This window comes from Bombus huntii, chromosome 4 (assembly GCF_024542735.1).
Source record: "Bombus huntii isolate Logan2020A chromosome 4, iyBomHunt1.1, whole genome shotgun sequence".
Classification (NCBI taxonomy): Eukaryota; Metazoa; Arthropoda; class Insecta; order Hymenoptera; family Apidae; genus Bombus; species Bombus huntii.
In genome coordinates this window covers 5,171,503-5,196,512 of record NC_066241.1, presented here as the reverse complement: position 1 = coordinate 5,196,512, position 25,010 = coordinate 5,171,503, and the positions used below count along the sequence as shown (strand labels likewise).

The 25,010-nt window shown below is 39.2% G+C and overlaps 3 protein-coding genes and 1 long non-coding RNA gene across 7 annotated transcripts in view; 2 read left to right on the top strand and 2 right to left on the bottom strand.

The window, feature by feature from the left end:
* The window catches only part of LOC126865044 (probable G-protein coupled receptor Mth-like 1), a 153,789-nt gene extending 136,254 nt beyond the window's left edge, over positions 1–17,535 (top strand). Inside the window, exons 6-7 of the mRNA XM_050617105.1 lie at positions 4,095–4,233; positions 12,688–17,535. Coding sequence (XP_050473062.1) covers positions 4,095–4,233; positions 12,688–13,021 — 473 coding nt within the window. The 3' untranslated portion in view covers positions 13,022–17,535. The remainder of the gene's footprint in view (positions 1–4,094; positions 4,234–12,687) is intronic.
* Positions 4,250–12,673, bottom strand: LOC126865051 (uncharacterized). The gene is made up of 3 exons (XR_007689430.1): positions 9,556–12,673; positions 7,987–9,472; positions 4,250–4,414 (listed from the first exon to the last, which is right to left on the bottom strand). It is a non-coding gene; the product is annotated as an uncharacterized LOC126865051 (long non-coding RNA).
* Positions 17,536–18,432: 897 nt separating the features above from the next.
* On the bottom strand, positions 18,433–22,948 carry LOC126865043 (protein MTO1 homolog, mitochondrial). 3 transcript variants are annotated; one of them, XM_050617103.1, is made up of 10 exons: positions 22,788–22,948; positions 20,904–21,131; positions 20,537–20,836; positions 20,279–20,455; positions 19,795–20,202; positions 19,531–19,703; positions 19,001–19,441; positions 18,814–18,917; positions 18,670–18,730; positions 18,433–18,605 (listed from the first exon to the last, which is right to left on the bottom strand). In XM_050617103.1, exons 2-10 carry the CDS (start codon positions 21,112–21,114, stop codon positions 18,471–18,473), a joined length of 2,010 nt encoding a protein of 669 aa, XP_050473060.1. In that variant the 5' UTR covers positions 21,115–21,131; positions 22,788–22,948; the 3' UTR covers positions 18,433–18,470. The 3 variants fall into 3 exon arrangements, with proteins under 3 accessions (XP_050473060.1, XP_050473061.1, XP_050473059.1); XM_050617104.1 differs by lacking the exon at positions 22,788–22,948 and adding an exon at positions 22,623–22,746; XM_050617102.1 differs by lacking the exon at positions 22,788–22,948 and adding an exon at positions 22,175–22,616.
* Positions 22,949–23,736: 788 nt separating this feature from the next.
* The window catches only part of LOC126865049 (protein-tyrosine sulfotransferase), a 181,405-nt gene continuing 180,131 nt past the window's right edge, over positions 23,737–25,010 (top strand). For both annotated transcript variants that reach the window (XM_050617111.1, XM_050617112.1), the window contains exon 1: positions 23,737–24,085. The gene's annotated coding sequence lies outside the window, so the exon portion shown is untranslated. The remainder of the gene's footprint in view (positions 24,086–25,010) is intronic.

The window sequence follows — 25,010 nt, the reverse complement described above, 5'->3', positions numbered from 1 at the left end:
GTTGCTTGCGAGAAAATTGAGGAACAGAGCCCGCTTTCGTGACCTTTCGGCAATTGTTAGGGCTGAAATTGCGCGGCTTTTAGAGACGATTTCGGATAGTTAAGAAGCGAGGCAAGTACCTGCAATTTTTGATATTTCCTTTTACAAGGAAACTCGGTAGAGAAACGAATAATCGCGAATCTTCTTGTTGAGAGCGTAGTATATAGGATGGGCTTGGGTGGATTAAATTTTTGTCGATAAAATGAAAATGCTACAATGAAAGCAGATACGGCTAAGTTCCTCCTGACATACCACGCTATAGTTTCACTTTAAAGTTTATTAAGGAGAAACAAAGAAACTCGAATTAAAAGATATTGTTAGACAAACAGAAATGAGATTACTAAAAGAGAAAATATAACGCGGACGAACGTGTTTGTTATTGGAAAGAAACACAAGTGAAAATCAAGAATAATCAAATTGTTCTGGAAAACAGTTTGAACGAAGGAATGACAACTGGGTGCAGAACGGTAATCCAGTTGGAATCTCGTTGGTTTTCGTACGATAAAGTCGATTTTCGAGATCGGTTCGAATAACGAGCGAACAGCGTAACGAAGCAATAGAAATTGCAGAGAATAATGACATACGAGCCATGGCGGAAGCGTAACCACGAGAAATATCCGAAAACCCGGACTGCTCGTAATCGGATCTTGAAAAGGGAAACAAATGGATCCAATTAACGACATCCAAACGTGGAATATTGAAAATATCGGACGAAGTAATTAAAATACACATGGTCCGCCGGGTCCTTTTAACAAATTGATTCCGACGTTACCATGCATATATGTAGACCGGCTCGCGAATGTATTTGAACATTTACTGTAAAATCTTTCTGTAGATGTATCGTATGTGCTATACAAAATATTTTGAAATTTCATTAGCATTGTAATGGAACACAATTACCATGGTTAAGTGGGAAAAATTTGTAGTATATCCAAAAATGTATATAGAGAATAGTAAAAAATTAATTACAAACGTACTCTACCCAGAGATAAAAAAATATTTGAGCGAACGAATCAATTTGTATCAATGTGTATCAATAATCTGTGATGCGCGTATCTATTTAGTGAAACCATCTTCATCTTCTAATTATATTAGGTTGTCCGATAAGTTTCTTTCGTTTCATAAGGTGATAATAGATGAACAACAATTCCTGTTTTATATTATTTTATTGAATTAGACACGATCCATTTCGTTCTATTTCTATTATTATGTTCGTGCATAATTCAATGAACTAATATAAAACAAAAGACATTGTGCGTCTATTATTTCCTTATACAACGCAAGAAACTTTTCGGACAACCTAATACATATGTTTAAGACGACGATCTATATGAAATATAATATTTTCGTGAAACGTATGTTCACAGTAATCGTCTTGTTACTTTCATGTGCATTTCCAAACTTGTTCTAAATTTTCCAAAAATTTTTCATTATCTATGTTGTATGTATTCTACAATAAATGTTCGAATAATTTTACGAAACACTATATACATACAATGTACATATGTATGCGTCAAAATTGAATCTTTTGACAACAACGTATCATCGTTGAAGATAATCGTAGTGTCAGGATGTCGTGAAAATAAATGAAGGAAGGTTACGTCGTTCTCGTGTAGGCGCGCGGAATTAAGTATGACGACGCGCTCATTTCTTTTGAGCATCTTTTCCAACGCTTTAAGACGATAGGAAAACAAACTGTTGCTGTCAGCAAGGCCCGACTCTGCGATTTGTACCGGCCTCTATGAATTATCGATCTATTTGCAGCACCCACTGATATTTTTGCCGCATCTTATTTTCATCCCCCTGTCCTTGCACGTACTCCCCCAGAAACGATTTTTCTTCCTATCATTCGGACCGTTAAATTAACCACAAGCACAACATTGAAAACATTGGCGAACATTCGATACGTATTTCCCACTAATTCTCCATTCTTTGTTCTAAATATCTTGTCTGCCGAAGATTTATATTACCGACACAAAAATCTGGAAACACTTCTTCGATCATTTCTTTGTTATTAAATTAGCGCTGTAACTATTAATAATAATATTCTTTATTCTGATACAATCGTTGGCAACAGGATATTCTAGGATAGCAAAATTCCAAAGCGATCTTTCTCATTTCTACGGATTCTGTAGAATTTTATACATTCCGAGGATTTCCATGGATTCTGTGAATTTTTCTAGCGATTCGAAATTTTTCACCATACCACTGTATATACCTATGTATCGGGAAATTCTATAATACGAGAAATTTGATCGAAAAATTGTTCAACGTAGACGTGGAAAAAATGAAGGCGACGAAATCTGCGTACGGCGCGTTTGTCTCCTTTCAATTCGTCTCATTTAGAAACGCAGATAAAGCTGTCAGATCGGCACAAAAATAGAACTTACGTAACAAAGACGGTGGAAATTGGTCGATTCGTGACCAGCGATTCCGCGAATAGAGAGGCGAGAATCAGAAGGAGGTCGGAATTCGTGAAATCGCGGGCATCGTCAGTCGTCGCCGGATTTATTTGTCTGTCATCGATTATCGAATGGTATTGGTCGTGTTGTTATTCCTATGCTGCCACGTTGTTCAGGAACTCGTCCTCTAATTCCTTTACTATTCGCGTACGAAGGATCTTCGATGAAATTTCCTCTTTCTGTGTTCTCGCCTACCAACTTCCTCTTCTCCTATTTCTTTTTATTTTCGAAGAAATCCGTCCTTGGACTCCTGCCTCGAATTAGCTACATGTTTCTAGTTAATTTTACACGCTAATAACATCTGGTGGATATCTTTCGCGCAAACATATACAATTTTTCAATGTTGATCGATTTCGAACAGTATTCGCGTTGTAGTTGAAATACCGTGGTAGATTCGAGTTAATAAATACTTCTCGACCAACTAATCAAAAGAAACATAGAACGAGAACACATCGCTCGTTATTTAAAGATACAAGAAAAGAAATAAGAGTGATTTATGAACAACTATAAGTGCTGAAAAAAATCTTGTCGCCATTTGCGACAGGTTTCAAGTTCGCTGAACGATACGTTGGATGCGAGATATCGCTACGATATCCGCCAGATCTTAAGTCTATCAGTTTGAAACGCGTTTCACGTCCGTTGATAAGCCGTTCGAAATGTAACGAGCAAATCACGACAAGGCAGCCACATAATCATTCACCCGATGCGACATTTCGCGTAATAAGTTTAATCGCTAATGCTAGCTGGCGGTCAGTATTCCACGACTTCCGGTTAACGAGTAGCTAAAGCGCTCGTTTCTTACGATCCTCCACGTTCGATGAATCGAAACGCGTACACAGACCACGTTCCAATCGGACGTCGTAAAGATAAACCGATTCGCCATTCAAGCGATCCGAACGTTTATTATTGAACACGCAGGCGGACTCGAAGCGAACATCCAGATATTTAGAACGTTTCCAGGTCCGACTTCTTCTTCGACACTCCAGCTGCTTGCATTAACAATGACGCGGTTAATGGTAGATGGAAACATCTATTGTTCTTTTCGTATGACTATCGTCATTTCCGAAGAATAATATTTTTATCTATTTTCCACATTTTCGCTGAGGTATAATAATATTTTTTCCTATTTGAAGAATAATTGAGCGATAAATCGTAGTACGATAATTTAATTATATACAATTTAAAATATTCTTCCAGTTTTTAAATATCCTTGTAAATAGAGTGGGACATCGTCATTTCCGAAGAATAATATTTTTTTCTATTTTCCACATTTTCGCTGAGGTATATTTTGTCCTATTTGAAGAGTAATCGAGCGATAAATCGTAGTACGATAATTTAATTATATACAATTTAAAATATTCTTCCAGTTTTTAAATATCCTTGCAAATAGAGTGGGACATTATTTTGAATTGTTTGAAGGGACATTACTCTGAAAAATACCGCAGAGGAAAAAATATTCGGCGATATCTGAATTAATATTCGATCGGAGATGTGGTTTCTTCGTGCTTATTTAACAATGCACGTGGTATATGTATTTTCTTAATATTTCAGAAAATTTCCTTAGATACTGAACACTAAAAATTTATTCCGCAGGTGACATGGAAATCTTGGCGTACTTTTTCGGTCCCATTGGCTTCCTACTCGCAGTGAACCTGTTATTCTTCGCAGCGACTGCTCGCGAGCTAACTTGTGGTCTATGGAAGGGCGAATTCGTGAAGAGCACCACAGAACGGTAAGCGAATTCATTCAGTTCGACCGAACGACTTGGAAAATCGAGGAGCACGGCTCACCGCGTCTGACTGTCCCCCCGAATCTGCCAGCTCTAAATTAAGTTCCGATCTGGTTTACGCGTTACTTCCCGGATACTCGCCAGTCTTGCACACGTCGGATATGACTGTTCAAACCGTATATCCCTGAAAGAAAAAGAAATATTTACCTTAAAAAGTTCCCGAGCGAATCGACGAGTCGAATTCGTAAACGTATTCTGTGCTTCGCGAACGGCCACGCGGTCTTCGTTTCGCGTAAATATTTGGCCAATTTCTTCCAGGAACGTGTGCCATTGGTACCGTTCGGCGATCTTTTCGCAGAACGATCGAGAAGAAGAAAAATCGACGATCCACGCGTACAAATCGAACTTTCGTCACGTTGCGTGCAACATTTTACTTTCGTCAGTTCCGTGGGTACACGCAAGACGCGGTTTACGCTACGTCCGGGTTATTTTCAGAATCTTGCAAGCGTTACACCGTAGCTACGTTTACGGAAGATGTAGATCTAGCGCTAAAGCCTAAAACGCTAAAAGTTTGCCAGTTACTTTAGATCGGAGATAGAGAGAAACCTCTTTCTGACCTGAGTATTATCTACAGTTCGATCTTGCCCACGCTATCGCCGCACTTTACACCCATACCATCTCGTAACCGAGTTCTCAGATAAACGGAAATTACCAGGAAACGTTTGGAGGCGCGCGCCCTTGCTAATCACCGCGAGATGCAACCGCGTCTCATTTCCTCGGGAAGTTAAGAGGGAAACGATTACGCGTCTCGGTGGTAAACTTTGAAGGAGTTTAAGTCGGCGATACAGCCGAGTTAAAGAAGTCCTGGTTTGTTTGTTCGAGAGTGAGACGAGCGATACACAACGATTAAGAGGAACAGGCGGCGCGCAAACGCGTAACGATCTTCGTGCTCTTGTTTTATCGCTGCCGGCGAACGATGCTTTATTTCGGCGCGAAGGAAAACGCTCGAGGCCGATGATAAATATCAAGGATAACCGGTTTGTTGCATTCGGTTCACACGGAATCCATAGATAATCGAGATCAGCGAACGCTCAACCTCGGGATGTTTGCTTAAATTAAGATACTCTTCGAATCTTGTCGCTCCCTCCCCCGCTCCCCGTCCCTTCGTCCTTTTCTTTCGTGGTTTAACGAGCAATTATCTCGAGACGAAGGAACGGAGAAAGTGAATCCCGTCTCCTTTTGAAATCTGGCGAGGCCGTTTCGCCTGGGAAGTGGGGATTTACGAGCGCTTCCGTGTCGATCGGAATTCCAAGGAAATAAACGAGGGTGATTCTTAGCTGCTTCAGTGGGAAACAACGAGTCTTCTTCGATGAAATCGTATTTATCAATAAGAAAAGGGAGATTGGAATAAATAGAGAATCTGAGCCCTCTTACACGATTCGACTAATATTATTTCTGAGATTTTACAAGTCACGTGACGCGAACGCTATATAATAAACTCTTTGGTAGAATGGTTAACGAAACAAACGAAGACCCACGCAGGTGAATTTTACATATTACAAAATCAGTTGGCTTATCGTCTTATATTTCTTTCTCTGAATTTTCTAGTTGTAAAAAGACACGAGTACGCTGATATTGTTAGTTTAATTATCGTGCAAGAAGGGCTTGCTCTACCAAACTTTACGAGAAGTCTAATCCCTCGCGTTGCAATATTAACCTATTCTGATACATATAAGTTTCCTGGATCGAAGGTGGAATCGTATGATAGAGGGATTGACCATTGTTTTCTATCATTTATATCCTTCAAGCAACGCCAAAGAGATATAAGAGCTTGGAATATTCGAATTAACTGGTAACCGGCTGACGAATGAAAAAAATAGCGAGCTCTTGGAAAATTACGAATAGCGAAAAAATGGACGGAGAAAACGAGAAAACGAACATGAAAGAATCTCTATTCACCATTATGACCAGCGTGTGTCCCGGTCCCTCTGTATCGGCGAAAAGAGAACGGGCGAAAGTGAGGGAAGAGGAGGCTCGGCCGAAAGAGAATCGCAAATTGAGATCGTCAATATCAATTTCGACGGGACGAGGGAGCAAAGGTGGTTCGAAGGGACGGCGTGCGAATGGAAAATAACGATTCGATGCCTGATATCTGTCGGCGCGGCCGTGATAAAATAAATTCTCCTTTGAGCCCCGGTTGCTCTGTAAAAAAGCTACCGGCTGCCAGGCATAAATATCCGAAAAAAATGCGATTCGTCAAACGACGCTCGTCGCCCGATGCCAAGGATCGATGGGGAAACGTGATATTTTCACATCCGGTTGGACGTATCCCTCAAAGAATTTACTGTTTATCCGACCCATTCGTCTTCGGGGAGCATTCTTCGAGTTTTCCGAAGTCTCGATAGTTCCTACAGCTTTGTCTTTGTTATTGTGCCGTGAAAATGATGATCGAAATAGACGTTGCGTCGTTGAGTCGATCGACTTCGCTACAGACCGATCCTCAAGTGAAAATTCCTCTTATAATTCCGCTAATATACGTTTGATATCTCAATATGCTTTTAAATCAAAGTAATCAGATGAAAACTAACACTGTGTCACGTGCAAAATATTGTATTCGTTGATCTTTCAATCGAAGAACAAACACGAGAGTTGAAGCTGAAATTAGAAACTCGAATGGAAAGCATAACGCGTGTTACAAGCGTAAGTTGATTAAAATAGCGTGGAAAGTAAAAACGAAGGTTGTTTTTCGGTGGAAGAGATGACTAAACCGGTTGTTTATGCCGCTAAAGGTGATTGATTTTGTTTAAAGGATTTTTCGAAACAATACGGTTGTCGAGGGATCTCGATTTCAATGAAATCTCGTTGAAAAGTTGATTCATGGTGCGTTAATTCGCAATATTTTTCATGCAACTTTCAGCGAGCTGTTATTTTGACGGATCGCTCGGATGCTTATTCGATTTATCGCAAATATTTGCAATTCTTCAAGGTGCCACGAAGAAATGAAACGTAAAAATACGTAGGTTGGATGAAAGAATACTCGTTAAACGAGTTGATGTTGTTCGAACGAGTCACGAATGTACAGGATGCAATAGAAGACGAGAACGAACAAGATCACTTTTAGAAAAAGAAAATAAATACGTAAAAATAGAAACTCTTCTGATCTCTGTCAAGGTTGATGCACGGGTCTACGTTAACTAAACTTCTTTTACTTCACTCCCTACAGTACGCTTCGAAAATATTTGATCGGATATCGAATATGAAAATAAGAAACTCGTATAAAAATGACGTTTTACGAGACATCTTTGAATAGCAAGTTCCAATAAAAATGTCCGATTTTGGAATGCGCATAAAAACCATTAGAAAAGCGATGTTTCGCTTGCTATAACGTAAAATATTCGAATAATTTGTGTTTAATCGAATAAAACGAAGAATTTAAACGCTTAATAAACAAGCGAAGATAGCAGCAAATAATTTATAAATAAATAATTTATCGTTTCGAAAATATCTCGTTATAATACATTATCGTTCAGCGCTTGAGAAAATAAAAGATCACAGAAATTAAAAAAATCACAGAAAATCGATGTTCAGACGAAATCATTCATTCACGTAGCGACCAATGAATGACGCGCCGGTCGTGAGCTCCCTGCTCGCGATTTAAAAGTTCGGCGTCGCTGCCAAAATAAACGCGTCGCAAATAAAACCTCGTCGGTGTATCATAGCGTTCAAAGGAGACAGAAGAAGAAGAAAAGGACTTACTTTTGAATTATGTTCCGAGCAGAAACGACAAGGTTGCCGGTCGAAACGTAAACGTGATAAAACACGCGCTGTAACCGTCAGCTGGATGATGCGGGTAGATGCAGTCCTTACGATTGCATCGTTCTCGTTTCTTCTCCATTTTCAACCTCCCACTGTTCCGACATCGTCTCTTTTCTGCTGGAAAATCTTTGTGGATCGTAAAGTGGATACCTGTGTATTCGCCAGCTTTTAGAGATTCCGGATAGATCTCGCGGAAGCAATGGAAAATATGCTGGTCGACGAGCTTTAGCCGTGTTCGCGACTAATGTAAATTCTTACAAACGTAATAGATAAATTTATTTTATAGCCAGTATTTCGTTTGATGTTCCTTTTTTCACCCTTCGTATTGTCGTTTCTCTTCTTCCGTTCGACCCTGATGAGTCATTTCCGAGAAAATCACATCTCTTTGTCACAAACGTCGCTCTATCTTTTCCGTTAAAAGTTCTTCGAAGACACGGAGAGTTCGAAATAAATCTTGATCGCACCAAGATCGTGTTTGATCTATCGAGATAGACTGCAATAAACGGAAACTCGAACGACTCTACTCCGGCCAGTGGTGTTTCCTATGCAGCTGCAAAGTTTCTCATAAATTGCAATCGTAATACCTAACACTTTGAACGTTTCTTCCTTTCTTTTTTTCATTATTTCACGCTGATTATATAAAGAACATCCATATAATAATAACGTCCAGACGAAATGGTCCTCATTAAACATGTTCCGCGTTACGAGTGTAACGAGCGATCGAAGCATGCATCGGTGTGTCGTTTCCAGATCTTTTTTTCTTCCTCTTTCTTTCTCCCTTCTTCTTTTTCTATCTTTTTCTTCTTTTTTTTTTTTTTTTTTTTTTATTAGATGCCATCGATATTTTCAGTCTCAGACAGACGCTAACAATCCATATTCACCCCTCTGTCTCGTTACGTCAATTAACACGTAGCTGGATCCGCGATCCTACTTTCTTTCCAAACGCGGCGAGTGGCATTAATTTGAAGCGTCGAACAAAAATACGAATGGCTGTCTGCTTCAAATGACTCTACTTCGCCCTTCCTCCGCCTCGATTCGATGGAAACCCACCCTTCTCAATTTCGTGCTCGATCTTTCAAACTGTTCATCGACTCGTTTCTCCACAAATTTTCTAGCAACGACGTAGAACGGAGGATGCAATCCTCGAGTGAGATGGCGTTGGTAGAAGTAGACCGAAATGTGGCCTTCTACGTTAAAATATACCCCGAACTTACACCAAACCGTAGAATGCGATACGTGGTATTAAAAATATTTCTGCTTGTATTTCTGTGCCTAAAATCAAGTGTGGTGAATATGCTGAAAATACACTAAAATTATTCTGGACGGTAATTTTTACAATGTACCTCTTAATATTTTTATCGACAAGTGTGACGAATATACTGAAAATACACTAAAATTATTCTGAACGGTAATTTTTACAATGTACCTCTTAATATTTTTATCGGCAAGTGTGATGAATATACTGAAAATGTACTAAAATTATTCTGGACGGTAATTTTTACAATGTACCCCTTAATATTTTTATCGGCAAGTGTGACGAATATACTGAAAATACACTAAAATTATTCTGAACGGTAATTTTTACAATGTACCTCTTAATATTTTTATCGGCATACTTTTATCTTCTAACGAAGTGTTTTTCTTTTTTACCAGGCTCTACGTTTCATTTTCACAGTATCAAATAATCGAAACGTATCAAGTGCGCGTTATTCTGTAAAATTACTCAATGCATCAGTCGTCATGATGCTCCACATATAGCAAGTAGTAGATCAAAACAAAAGATGATAAAACATCAAAGATAGTCTGTTTGACTTGATCACGATCCAAGTGCAGTAAACGAACACTATTGATAAACAGAAATGGTGAAATCTTAAAAGAGGAATAAGGGGTATATAAAATTTGACCATTATCCGTAGCTGTCCTTGCTTCTTGCTCGTCGTTTGGCATACAAAGCCGATTCGACGGGGCTTTGATCGGTCAAGTACGTTCTCAAAAATCTTCTCTTTCATGTTCTCCTCGCCTTTCAAGCGTTCATCGTGTACCGTGGTTCTTGGGTGCAGCTGTTCCCGCACAGGTGATCGACCGTTTGTTTGCATTCCGCTGTTCGATGGGCCTTCATGCTTATCACGCGCCTCCACGTTTCCCACCACGGTGAAAGGTTCATCCTGCACGCGCGAGTTCACCTTCTGCATTCGTGGACGCGTGTCTAATTTGCTTTCTTCGCATATCATTATAGCTGTAGAGATTTTTCATGCGCCGATCGTTCCGCGAATTCGTTGTTTGGATTGAAACCATCGGCCCGCGGTGCACGCCGATGAATTTTTCAGTAGTCTCCGCACGATAAAATTTTCATCCGAATAATAATCGACGAACCGGTACTACCCGTACATACTCGTATAACGGTGGATCGATAATAAAAGCCTTGCATCATTGATGACGAAATCCCGACGATATTTCCATCAGTCTGCGTTCGTACCCATGTCACGTCTTGTTGACTATTGTTCCAATTTGAAAGACAAATAATTCTACACGTGGCAATATCAGATTTGTTGCTCGACTTGTTAGACGTCTGTGCTATCCAAGACGTGGAGATTCATTGGATCGTATACTCGAAAAAATCGGATACACGAAGAATTAAAAATTAAGACAAAGGCTTCGGAAATTCTTGGCTACAGCACGCTATATAAATTTGGGCAATTAAGGATCTGTATAAAAAATTTGAAATATCAAAAAAACAAGGACGCGTTAGAAATTGTCTACTATAATTTATTGTGGAAAATTAAATAATAATTATAAGCTTTAGATTTGTTACTATACTTGTCAGATATCTGGTATGTTTTTATATTGAGATGGAATATAGTAAAAAGAGCGACTTTAAAAGAGCTTTGTATAGAGTAGACCACCGGTTACAAATAGTTAATTGATTTCAAATAAGATGTAGTAAAATCTAATCGACAGCCGGTGCATTAAGATTATGTTTCTGCCTTTGATGGTTTTATTTCCACTGAGCATTAAACCGTAATTATCATAATACATATGCGTAACATGGTCGCGTGGCATCTCGTAATAGCTGGATGCAAGAATCTTCTATTTTCGAGGCGCCGCCTAATTGTTACGAGCGGGGAATATGCAAACATCTCGCGGCTTGCAACCGGTGGTGGTTCAAAAATAACGCGGCGATCAACGAGAGAGCGGAGAGGTAAGCAAAGCGGAAAAGCGGCGAGTAGAGTTGGCGTTCTCGCGTGGAAACGGCTGAGTCGACCTGATTCGAACTTACTTGCATGGGCCAGTTTCGCACATGGCAACCTGCTAAATGTGGCATCGGGAGGGATCGATTATAAAAGTCGAATCTGCGAGGCGAATTTCGTATCAAAATTTTAAAGTTTTCGTTGGATTATAGACTCGACAAAATCGGATACGCCAAGAATTACTAACTAAAATAAAGGCTTCGGAAATTCTTGGCTACAACACGCTATAGAAATTTGTGCAATTAAGGATCTGTATAAAAAATTTGAAATATCAAAAAAAAGAACGCGTTAGAAATTGTCTACTGCAACAAAAAATACAGATTTTATCGACGTTCGATTATACGTCGTAAGTTGGAAAATATTGCGACAGCGATAATAAAGATTGGGCAACCACGAAAGTACTAAAATGGGGAATTGCAGGAGGGAAAGAGGACTCCGTGGCCTTTATAACGCTATAATTTCGCGACACAACACCGTAACGGGCTGCGAATACTCAGCCGGAACGAATTAATAATGCTTTGACTTCGACCACAATGCGATGCATACATTACTCGTGGCGGCGCAACGTGTCACGCTGAACAAACGGATACGTTTGCGGCCTGATTTATGTTCATCGTAATTGAACGTAGCGCTAATTGAATCGGGTCGCTTTTTGTCGCCGGAAATTCGTCGCGGTACCTGTGGCGTCGCGGCTGAACGATATCCCCGTAACACGAATAAAACAGCATCTTTACGAAACATGAAAAATAACGTTCCTATATGCTGCGCGTATAACGAGAAAGATAAATGTGCAGAGAATTTTCTTAAACCAACGTGTATCTCCATAGATCTCTGAATCACTGCCTTGTCATTCCTCGTTCTTTGAATTCAAGGCACAATAACCGTCATAAATCAAGCAGGCCAGACCCAAAAAATTCCTTTCACGCGCAACTGATAATAAATGTTTAAGATTCCCCGAGCAATGTGTCAACTACGCGAACCCGTATTCCCTCGGATGATCGCTTTAACCAATTCAATTATCCAAACCATCGACGAGTCTCCCTAAATTCTAATCGACCTTGTGGATTCTTTTTCTCTTAATCCCAGTGTGGACAAGTGTCGAGTAGACATTTCTATATTTCTTTTAACAACTTAATTGATTTCTAGCGATGGTAACATAAAATCGCTTCAGAGCCGAAGAAAGTGCAAACGTTTGAAATATCGAAGCTTGGAATTTGTTTCGTGAAATTCTGTTCATGAAGATACGAGTTTGTAAAAAAATCCGACATCTAATAGGCAATCTCGACCGGAGTCCCCTATAGAGTTTCTAATGCGACTTCTTCGAGCACTCGATCATCTTCAAACTAAATACTCATTTCCTAGCTCTGACGAGGATCTAATGTTTCTGTTTCAGAGCCGCACTGGGCCGTGTGTGCATGAAGCTGGTGGTCGTGATGGGCGTCACCTGGGTAGCCGACGTGGTCTCGTGGGCAGTCGGTGGTCCTCAATACATCTGGTACTTCACCGACTTGATAAACGCGTTCCAGGGCGTGCTGATCTTCGCGGTAGTTGGCTGCCAGCCCCAGGTCCGCGCCGCCTTGAAAAGGATCTGCAACAGGAATCCGAGGACCAACGCTGGAAGGCAGGGAAACGGACTGAGCACCACCAGTCACGGAATGCCCAGCATGGGCGACAGCGTCATTCAGAATCCGAGCACGAAGACCGCTCCGCTGGAAACCATCTGCTAAGCGACTTCTCTGACCTGCCGCTTCCGACAGTCGAGCTTCTCTGACGGCGTGCTTGCTCTGTTTAGTCCGTTGGAACCGTCGCTGTCGGTCAGTTTAGAGTTACTCGACTCTCAAGCAGAGAGATCGAGACAGGATTCAGTGGACGGGAAGTCGAAAGCGTGTGTTGGAAAGAGGCAGATTCGCGAATCTCGTGAAACACGTAAAACAGACGCGGAAGTCCACGAAGCGGAAGAACACTGTATACGAAGCGACCAGCGTGAAAAGCATCGCATTGATGGATCACTACCAAGAAGCAGCATTCTCTTTTCTCTGTTCATAGTTCGTGCGATTCTTAATACGTACGCCGTTGATACTTAATAATACGATCGTCTTCGAAGGAGACAGAGAAAAGCTTCTATATCTACTATCCGTTCCCGATTCGCGTTGCAGGGTCGACGACCTCGAGGCCGTGAACTTGAAATAACCGGACTTCCCCGTTCCGGATGACTTTGTGACTCGACGAGTGCCGTTTCACGAACATTGCCCGTATACAAGTAGGCCCGTCCAAGTAGGACTCGACTCGCGTCAAAAATCCTCGTCTACTAAGAAAAGAGGTCGTCGACCTTGGGAGAAGTACAGTCGCCAAGAACGCGTTTGCTCGCCGCTCGTGTCCCTGCGGACTAAACGCGGGGAAAGCGGTAGAACGCGCGAGCTGTCACTTTGAATGGTTGATTGTCTCGACAGGGAACACAATGGAGAACAGAGAAAACAACGCGAAGCGACAAATATTCATAGAGACACCCGTCCTGGTTCGAGTCCCCTCTCGAGAGAAAAGCGCGTTCCCAACCACTCTCGGTCCAGCTTTCACTCGCGTCGAATTTCCTGTTATCGTTACAATTTGTAATTCGCGCCACTCTCTGGATTCATCCGTCTTTTCATCTCTCTAACGATGATTCGAAGCGAGAGTTGCGTTGTTCGTTGTCACCGATCGCTCAGAGATTCGTCGTCGAATCAACCAGGCCGTCGTTAACGCGCGTAGGAGCAACCAGTCACTGTCCATCGATTATACGCCGAGTGAAGTTAACGAGATGATGTGTAGCCGATACGAGACACGCTATTTCGGTATTAACAAACGGCGCCGGACGAGGTCGATTACGAGGGAATTTTTCGCGCGACAGTAAATACGATCATCGATATTAATACATGGTCGCTCGTTTTGCTCGTTTTTGAACGTCTGACGTTCTGCTATTCGCGATCACGCGTCGATTCTACAAATAAATGACACATCGGGACCATGAAAATTTCCCAATAAACGAACGACGTGTGTGACGTGTACGATCGATGAAATCGCAACGACCTTGACCTGTGTTCGCGAGCACGCGTCAGGTGAATCCGGAACTTTCTTCGCGGCACGTCCTTCGTTATTCATCGAGCGTGCTTAAGGCCACGAGCGATCCCTCTTCAATTTCCTTCGGCATAAATTTGCATCAACCGACTACAATCGTGGCTACCATTAACGCGTTGCATTAGGAGTCTTGTAGCGTAGTCTCGTCGACGTCAGACGAGCATCATTTTCTTGAAATACATTCAACGTCTCCTTATTCCGCTTCTTTCTACGACTGCCGGATCATCGACGACTTACATTTATCGATCCACGGCGTTAATGGCGTTTTTTCGATCATGCTATCTCGACAATGGACCGCGAAAAACACAGAGGGGCTCGAAGAAAAGCAACAACACTGCCAAAATCAATTTCAATGACAAAACTCGAAGCAATTTTTCGCCTCATGTTGCAGTAATTTTGATGAGATTTTACAATATCGCTAGTTTGATCGTAAACACAACGAAGCATCGTTCGCACATCTCCGTTAGGATAAACCATATTCTTTTTGATACTTTTAATACCGTGAAAATGATTTTACACAGGTGATGCGATAGGGACGATGTAAGTCGATCTAAAAAGCAATCAGTTCAATTGAAGTTGAATCGAACGAGGAGAGTGCTTTTTTTTTTTGTACAGGTGAGTCACGCTTTCACGAAGTCATACGTAGGTAGGTCAGGGCATAATGGACGACAACTCGTGACAATACACACTAGGAATTCAATGCCTTCTGAAATGCCTTCCAAACGTGGTGTTCAACGTGCCGAATTGTATACAATGGGAAACCAGACGGAGACCAGATGAAGTCTCCTGTCTCTTTCGGTTCTCGCATCGCGTGCGACCGTGCGAGATTACCATTTCTCCAAGCGATTTCCGGCGTAACTTCCGATGACATTCCACGACAGATTCATTCACCTTGCAGCGATGAATTAATCACAATTACGCGTCAGTGTGCGATAAAATCACGACAAGCGATGAATATTGATATTCTTGATTTTTTATCAGTTCGCAAAACTATTTCTTTACGGTAGAGTCTTTTTCTCTTCTTTTTTATTTTGTCATCAGTTCAATTCCAAATCAAGTGCTGAGTCGTTGCGAATGTCATGGGAAATCGCTGAGTGCGATAACACGCACCGCATAAAAACCGTCTCACGTCTGCGTAGAATTAGTACCTCGCACTCGAGTTTGCTATTCTTTAGACCACACGTTCGCGCGAGTAACTCTGAACGCGCGAGCGGGAGTAAAGTAATCATTGTCATTGTTTCTTCAGGTGCATCCAAGAGACTGAGCCATGTACCCCTCCGCTCATGTTAATCGGAAACTATCTGAATTCTCTGCGAAGATACTCCACTACTGTTTTCTAAACAGATCTTCCTCCCTGAAATGGTACCAAAGCTTACGCGTAGACTCAATTTCTCAACAACGTTTAAATCGAAAGCTTCTCCTTTTAGAAAAACCTTATGAGAGTTTATATGATCTTCGTAGAGTGACAGATCGTTTCTAAAATCATATTAGTTCCTTTTCTTCTTGTATGAATGAGAGTGGAGCGCAAAGTCGTCAAAGTTTCGTCGATAAATATCACGTGTTCGAAAACGGAAATTCTTGATCTTTCGTTTCTCGTAAATAATGAAACTCGTAATTGTTCGATTCCTTGTCGACATTGTTGTCCATGCCGCGTGCGTGTCGTGCCTGCGTGTACGTAATTGCGTGACAATGCGAGCGTGTGAATGGTACTGTGTAATTAGCGTATTAACGAACAGTAACTTCGTTATAAATCCCTTGCTATGTATAATCGCGGCCGAACAATGCGTAACGAGCCGGCGACAGTCGTAGCAGCTTTTCCGTTTCGTCCGCTCGTAATTCATCGCGATGTGGACTAAACCATCGCGTTTATTTTGCATCTGGCTCGATGACGCGAGTTCAAGGATCAATTAATCTCGCTGGTGATCGAGTCTGCGACAAATCGACGATCGTCAAGCTCGTACGCATCGATCGTTCCCCGTCATTGCATCTCCTTGTAGATAAACATTTTCTCGTCATTATGTTACTTGTAATTATACGGTAAGCGCATATAAGTTATTCGTGTCCGTCGTACGCGACCAGCTACAAGATTTAAGAATAATACAAGCCACTTTGAGAAATTGTTGCTGGTCGTAAGGATGGATCTCGATGTACATTAATTCAACATTCAGTGTAGTCGACGATAATTCGTTAGGTAGTTAGGGTAATCGATGAGCAAAGAGGAGCAGCGTAGCCTTAAAACTAATTTATTCGGAGTAGTCGTTGTTGACGTATGAACAATAAGAGAAACGTAACATTTAGTATACACGTACATACACGTAAACGTATAAACATACACGAAAACTTGCCAGTATAGAGAATTAGAATTAAGAAGGGAACACGTGAATCACAGCGAGAGCACGATGGAGATCGTGGCAAGAGAAAGAGAAAGAGAAAAAGAAAAAGAATGGCTCTGGCGATCGTTCCGGGGGGAAAATACCCGCGATCGGCCAACGCGTTTAAACGGTTATTGAGGACCGCGTGCCTTCGCGTAATTTACGTGCGTGCATTCGCAGCGCGGAAAATCCAATGTTGAATTTAACATGGAGAACGTTCCCAACCACGGTGAAACGCGCTTGGTATGACAACCGTGGTCATTGGGATAGATTAGAAAGTCATTGATTTGGAATTTTATAGAAAATGCATTGTCCAAAATTGAACAATTAACACTAATTTAAAGTTATTGATAATCGATTCGACATTGGATTCTTCGCGAGGTAGGAAATTTCGTAAATTTGGCCAAAATAGTTCTTCACTTTTTGTATATTTTTTACCGTGATAGATGAAGAATGAAACGAAGGATTGTTGTGCGGAAACTGTTATATCGAGAAGAAGAAGGTTGATTCTTCGGAGACACGGAGGCTATTATAGGGAGACAATAGTATTAACTCGTCGTGCGATTTAGAGGACGAGTTTGTGGCGAGCTCGTATTGGCTCGATTAACCATGTAGAGAGAGAACAGCCGGATTACCATGGTAGAGAAATTTATAATTACAACGACCCTGTACTACGGCCGATCGTACACCATTCCTGTACAATGTATCGTAACAGTATTTACTATTGCACTAATGGTAATAAAGAATAACTGTTAGTACATGTTTTGTTGCTGTTTGAAACATCGATTTATTGTCCAGTAGATTTATTTTCTAATCCTTATATATCCTCAAATTATTCTACTTTCTTAATTTGTTTTAGCTCCTTGTAGACAAATATAGGGACATCGTGAAATTTCTACGACATATAGATGTCAAAGTAGCCCTCATCTTCTCGATCTTAAAAAGCAATAAATTTCATTTAGTTCGTTATAAAATTTGAAGTAATGCGAGGGTACGTCGCGCGTGCCTTCAGCGAATAAATTGATTACGCGAGTAATCTCGTAACGACGTTTACCCTGGGTATGCTTCATCAATTCGGTAGTGAGAAGTTTGAAGCTGGACGAACCCCTCTTAATTCAATCAGGCAAACTTCCCTGCTATGGACTCTGACATTAGTTGCGCCAGCCGAAATGGAAACTTCGACCGCATTGTAAGTTAGAGACAATTACTCTAGTCTTATTAAACGAGCGTATTTCACAAGTAGCCGCAATTGAGTTTCGTCTCTTCCGCGTAAATTCTCACTACGGGATTCGTATGCGAACCAACCGATACTGACACGCGAGGTATTAATAATTTCGTAGTGTTTCGAAATTCGAGTAAACACGGAGTTTCGATAATTCTTGTCAAACAAGTGTAAGCAAGTTTCTATTTAAGGAAGATTGATGGTTGCTGGCACGATACATCCGGTGGTTAAACAGGAGGGCAACAACCTTCCATTTGTTCTACTCTTAAGACGAACGTTTAAGGCTGATAGTTGAGTGACATCTTAAGAATTGGGGTCCGTCTTCGAGTCTGAATAGACTCCAACTTTGTTTAGTTCCAGACGTGCATGCAAACGATTTTCAATGGGTTTTTTGTTGTTGATATGCACACATTAAATAAACATACGTAAAGTATATGATTTGATCGGCTATTTATTTTAGTTGATTTGCTATCAAAGTTGATTTGTTATTAAAGTTGACTTCCTAGCTCTATTCTGTACATTTTTCTGTATATTTTTCCGTATATAATTTATTAAACGAAAAATAGCAGGTGGAGTGACTCCTTGAATACGACTGGCTGCAGCGATCTATGCAGAAAAAATAATAAGGATAATGACTGCGAAAATTATGAAGATTTATTTCTACACTTACTGTATATGGTTGAAACTCAGAGAGTTTTTCTCTTTCCTCCAGAGATAAACTTAATTGAGGTCTATATCGGAACACATTCAGTCATTAGTAAAGATAACTGCACTTAATAGATATCACAATTTATATTTCAGATAATTAACTTACGAGTTATAGTCTATGGATGGCGGGATAAGCAGCTGTTCGTTTTTGCGAATTTCTCTGATTTCTTCCTCTATTTTCTTTAAGGAATCTGCATACAATGCTTCTATCTATAAGATTAAATAGATGGTCATAATAAAAGATGATAAGCTGTACTGATTTAAAAATATCACTTGCAACAAAATATTGCTACCTTTAATCTTCTTGAAATAATTGGATCATCTGCGAGATGTCCAAAGCGATCAGGAAGTGCTTTGATAAATTTATCAACGTCATAAAACTGTATCATATCAAAACCAGATCTTAAATTAGTATTCTTAGAAACTGGAACACCCAGTAATTGACACCACTTTGCATTGTGATGAATTTCATTTTTAAACAACTCTATATTTTCTTTTAGTTTGGATAAAATTTCTTCTGTTTTTATCATTCTTTCCTCTGATACGCAACCACTTTCATACCCCTTTTTGGTAAGCCTTTGATCTGCATTATCTGGTCGTAGACTTAATCGAAATTCTGCACGACTGGTGAACATTCTATATGGTTCATTTGTACCAAGTGTAGTAAGATCATCAATGAGTACACCGATATAGCCTTCTGTTCGACTTATTATCAATGGCTTTTTATTAAGAACCTAGTAAATAGATTATTCAACGAAATAAAACAATGAATTTCTTCGTTATTAACTTAAAAAGTTCATAATAAAAAATGGGTGATAGAGACCTTGGCCGCAGCATTAACACCTGCTATAATTCCTTGTGCAGCTGCTTCTTCGTAACCAGTTGTACCATTTATTTGCCCAGCAAGAAATAGCCCTGGAATCCTTTTGGTCTCTAACGTAACATGTAATTCTTTTGGGTCAATATAATCATACTCAACTCCATAACCTGGTCTCACTGCGCATAAGATTACAACGTTATATTAATATATTTAAAAATATGGAATGTCAGAATATACATATGTATATCATAAAGGGAACAGATTTACCCATTTTAGCATTTTCTAATCCTGGAATACATTTAATAAGTTCTTCTTGTTTCTCTGCTGGAAGTGTACATGATAATCCTGAGGGGTACATTATGGGTGAATCTAAACCTTCAGGTTCCAGCCAAATTTGGTGTTCATGTGTATTAAACCTAAGAACTTTGCTTTCTATACTTGGACAATACCGTGGTCCTGTTATCTCCTCTGTAACGTGTAAATTACAATGCATGTTGTCTTTTACAATTTTTGAGACAGCTTCGTTTGTATATGTTAGATAACAATTTATTTGTTGTTCTACAGGTAACCAGACAGTATTATTCATGAATGAAAATGGCGTTGATACTTCGTCTGGTTTATGTACATCACATTTGGAAAAATCGATAGTAGATTTTTCTAACCGCGGTGGTGTACCTAGAAAAATATTTTAAAACATGAGAACATTTAGAGCCTGTAAAGAAAGTATATAAAACATGATTATGACAATTACCAGTTTTTAATCTTCCCATTCTAAATCCAATTGTTTCTAACGTGTTAGCTAATCCAATGCTGGGTTCATCACCAAATCTACCAGCAGGTCTTTTTTCTAATCCAATATTAATTTGACCTTTTAGAAAAGTACCTGTTGTTATGACGACTGTATCACTGTATATTTTTGTCCCATCCCCTGAAACACGATTTTCATAAATATTTTATTTGTTTAAAAATTAATAACATACATATATCCAATTTAAAAGAATAAGCATACTAAGAATTATTCCATGACAACTTGGAGAATCTCCATGTACAATTAAATCTTCCACAGAGGATTCATATATTTGTAAACCAGGCGTATTGAAAAGCTCCTTCTGTATGTGCTTCTTATATAAGACACGATCAATTTGAGCTCTATATCCCCATACAGCTGGCCCTTTAGAACTATTTAGGATTTTATAATTAATTCCAGAGATATCACAGATACGGCAACAAACACCATCTAAAGCATCTATTTCTCTCATAAGGTTTCCTTTTCCAATTCCACCAAAGGATGGATTACATGACATTTCTCCTATGAAAGTATTGTCATAATTTTTATTCAATAATCTTTAATATTAAGAGAGAAACAAAAGTGATACCTATTGTGCTTTTCTTATGAGTAACTAATAATGTTTTTGCACCCATCCTAGCAGCTGCTGCACAAGCTTCTGTTCCAGCATGACCACCACCAATAACAATGACATCAAATTTATATTGATGATTGTTTGATGAAAGATTTCTTAATAATTGAAGAAAACCTCGTCTATAATTTCTGCCTAATGGAGGCAATCTGATCTTGTTATACTTCATTGTATTATCAAAGTATTCTAGGATGAAAAAAATGAGCATTTTATTAAACACGTACTAAATGATTTATTGTAATAATTATAAATATATAATATGTGTAAAAAATATACTCATATAATGATTTTAAAAGGCAAATACATAGAGATCTATATAATACCAATAATACATATAAATCTATGTAGAAAGCAAATATAGAAAATGAACTTTTCTTAAGATATAAAAAATTCATTATTTTCTAATTTCATAAATAAAAAATTATATGTAAGAGCATCTCTAAGTTTTGGTAATATTAACTTTTCGCATATAGTTTCTTTATTCGTAAAGTTCATATTCATATATTTCAAATTATTTATAAACTCTATAACGAAGTTAAAACAATTCATCGAGATTTCATCATAATTTTCAGATTTCCATTTCGAGTCTTTTAATATTATTTTTAATGTTTCATTCCAATGACTGTCCCAAGATGAAGGGATTACATTTATCGCAATGCAATTTGTCCATCTTGAACAATCATTTAGTATTAAACCCTCTTTGTCGTATTCAAAAACAAGGCCATTCATGTTAGTTATTCCTATATGCAAATCATTTACGATATGATAATCAGTTAAAAAATTGCCATTAGCTGGCCTAACAACTATAGAATTTGGTTCACACGCTGCATTTTTATATGGATATGGAACAAGAAAGGGCATTATTTTATATTCTGTAATACATAATTGACAAATTGGGCATATTTCTGGAACAGCTTTACAGAATATGCTTTTTGAACAACAATGACGAAAACACAATATTTTTGAGTCACAAGCCATAATTTTTAACTAATATCAATAATATAGTTTTGTTTCAAATGATGACATTGTATACAAGATGTTAGGTTATATCGCACAATTTAGTGACGAATGAAGTTATCTAGAGAAACACAGTCAAAATCCTGCTCTCTAATCTCATTTTTTACGCATGCGATAAGGGCTACAAATGAAATACATAATTTTAAATAAAAAAAAGGATAATGCAAATTATATTTGTAACAGAATAGTATGATTTCGAGAAAGCACATTACCTGTTATAATTTACTACATTTAACTGTGAAAATATCTTTATATCATTAATATACATATATTCAACTTTAATTTATTTGTTTATATGTATATCTATATTTTTATGGATTTCTCAACAAATACTTCCTCCACATCAATAAGATAAAAGCTAGAAGATCACCATTAACCGTTTATTACATATCTCAGCATATACTATACCGCCGACGAGGTACAATATGGGTCAGAATCATATAAAAAAAACTGTGGTCTGGACCACGATTATATAAGCAGATTTCATAACTAGGCTAAACCGTTCAAAAATTGAGTCGTGTCTAGTCATGAAAAATTAAAATCAAAGGTCAATAAAGGCAGAGACAACAAGATCTGTGCTATTTTTACACAATGGCGTTACACGACGAATCCGAATCTCTCGATTGAAGTACTCTACTGCGGAGAAATTAACGAACATACTTCGATCACTAAGAGCCTTATCTCCTCCATTAGAGTTTCAGATCTGTGTATACGATCGTGTGATGAGAACCTTCTTATCTTCCATGTTGATTTTTCACAACTAATTACGAGTCAATTTTTGGACGGTTACCCCTAGGCTTCGGCTATATGAGTGTCGAGACTTACAATCCTATTCTTAGTCAATGTTATCGTGGTGCCGTTTGTTCCTTCCATCGTGAGTCGAATCTCAGTCGACAAGTCGAGAGACAACCGGGTCCAGGCTACTCCTACACGATGGCGTTAGTCAATCAACCCTCGTTTGATTAGAGCGCCTTACTGCGGATAAATTGAACAACATTTGCCGCTGCCTAAGAGCCTCATCTTTTCCACGACAGTAACTAGACTTGTATACGACCGTAGTTCTGTCTTATACGTGCCTATAGCACAGACAAAGCTTTGCACCTCATTGGTGCCTATACTTTATTTGTAACTTTATGGTAATGTCATATTAGAAGTTAGTTTTAATTCCAATCGCTGGAGGTACCGTAATCTCATTCTGCGCTGTTTCGGTAACGTTGGAAATGACACTAAAATGGTAAATGGACTCTAGTGACCCCGAAACCGTGAACAAAAAGGTACGTTGGGTAATAGGTCTATTTTGCACTTTGTTGGTGCTAATAGATCTATTCTATACCTGATCGGTGACTGTATACTCGTCTGTATACAAAGCAGTTTATCTATTATCAACTAGTCATAATTGTAAAGTAAATGTTGTACTTTATCCATTGCAGGTAATAATTAATTAAAGAATTATTTTACATACAGTGATAAATACATATTCATATATATTGTTGTACCCCTATATCATGATTAGGCATCTCGAAAACAGATATCTCTTATTTAAAATATATGGATTTCATTCACAAGAGTGTTTTAGATTTTATCTAAATCCATATATGATATAGTGATTTAATAGTTTCATATACACATATAAACACATAAAAATTTGTGTAGTCCTCTTTTATTAATCGGAAACATTTTTATCTCAGCGCTCATTTTCACTTGCAATTTCGGATCAATGATACAGTCTGGGACTCGAAATACCACCAATATTACTCTTGACTAGCGCGTTCCCGCCCTTCCCCCACCATTTAGTTCAGGCGCGTGCCGCGCAGCGCGATAGCGCTGCTATAGTAGCAGCTGATCTATGGTACGGTGTGGAGCAGTCGTGTTCGTACCGCGTTTCGTAGTGTGTTCGTACCGGTACGGTTATACGACGTTTATGTTCGACTCTCGGTTTCGTCGCAGTGATTATCGTGTACCGTACTCGTGACAAGTGACTGTACCAAATCTGGCATTGCGACCGATTCTTTTGCTGACACATTGCGAAACGGTGAAAGGCAGAAGAGGACGAGCAGGAGAGGACAACGAGACGAAGGACGAGTAAGGAGCATCAGCCACAACGCGTTTACCAGGAAAGATCGGTGAGTTTTAATTCCACTTTGTTTGACATATACGAACATAACTGTGCGCAAAAATACATCGTGGATAGTCGGAAAGATGGCTACAATCGTGACACGTGCTTTGAAATTGCTCTTGAGGACCATCGTACAAGGCGCACACGTGAGACTTGCGTACCCTTTCGAGGTGACTGACACCTGATGCGTCAATGACCATACCACGCGTATGAGTCGCGTGTATCTCGCTTCTCTGTTTCGTGATTTCGATTCCGTTTGAATCTAATAGAACCATATTTACGAATGCTTCCTATGAATACAGTATGACTCTTGTACGAAACAAAAGACATCGGCATGCTTTTCGCGATTACCATGTCGCCAAGCGGACCGGAGATAGGTTATGTCACAGATGCCAGCCAGCATTTTTTTAACCGTGGGATTCACGGGAGTGGTGAGTCTCATAGTCTCACGATAGATAATTCTAATACGTATATACGTGTGTGTGTGCTTGATGCAATGCATCTTAGGTCATCGATGCATTATTCAGTGACGCGTCGTGGTCTTTGTCAAATTTATCCATTATCGAAATTTACTCTGTTTTCATGTTTAACGTCAGTTCAGGGTCACGCACCTACCGAATAGACCAACGTGAACACAGATTATAAACTCGCAGCTTCCGCATTAATCATTCTTTTTATACCGAATAATGCATAATCGTAGCAGAAATCATATATTTCATATTACATATCGTATTTCTTATAAACATAAGTGTCGAAGGAGAAGTTGTAACGATCTTATTTTACTACTGGAGTACTTTTGCACGATAATTTATTAACTAATAATATTGGTGATTTGACAAGTTACAAAATTCCTCTTTATAATTTTACAACCTTATGTCAAGTAAGATAATCAAGAGTTATTCTTACATAATAATTTACCAATTGATAACGTA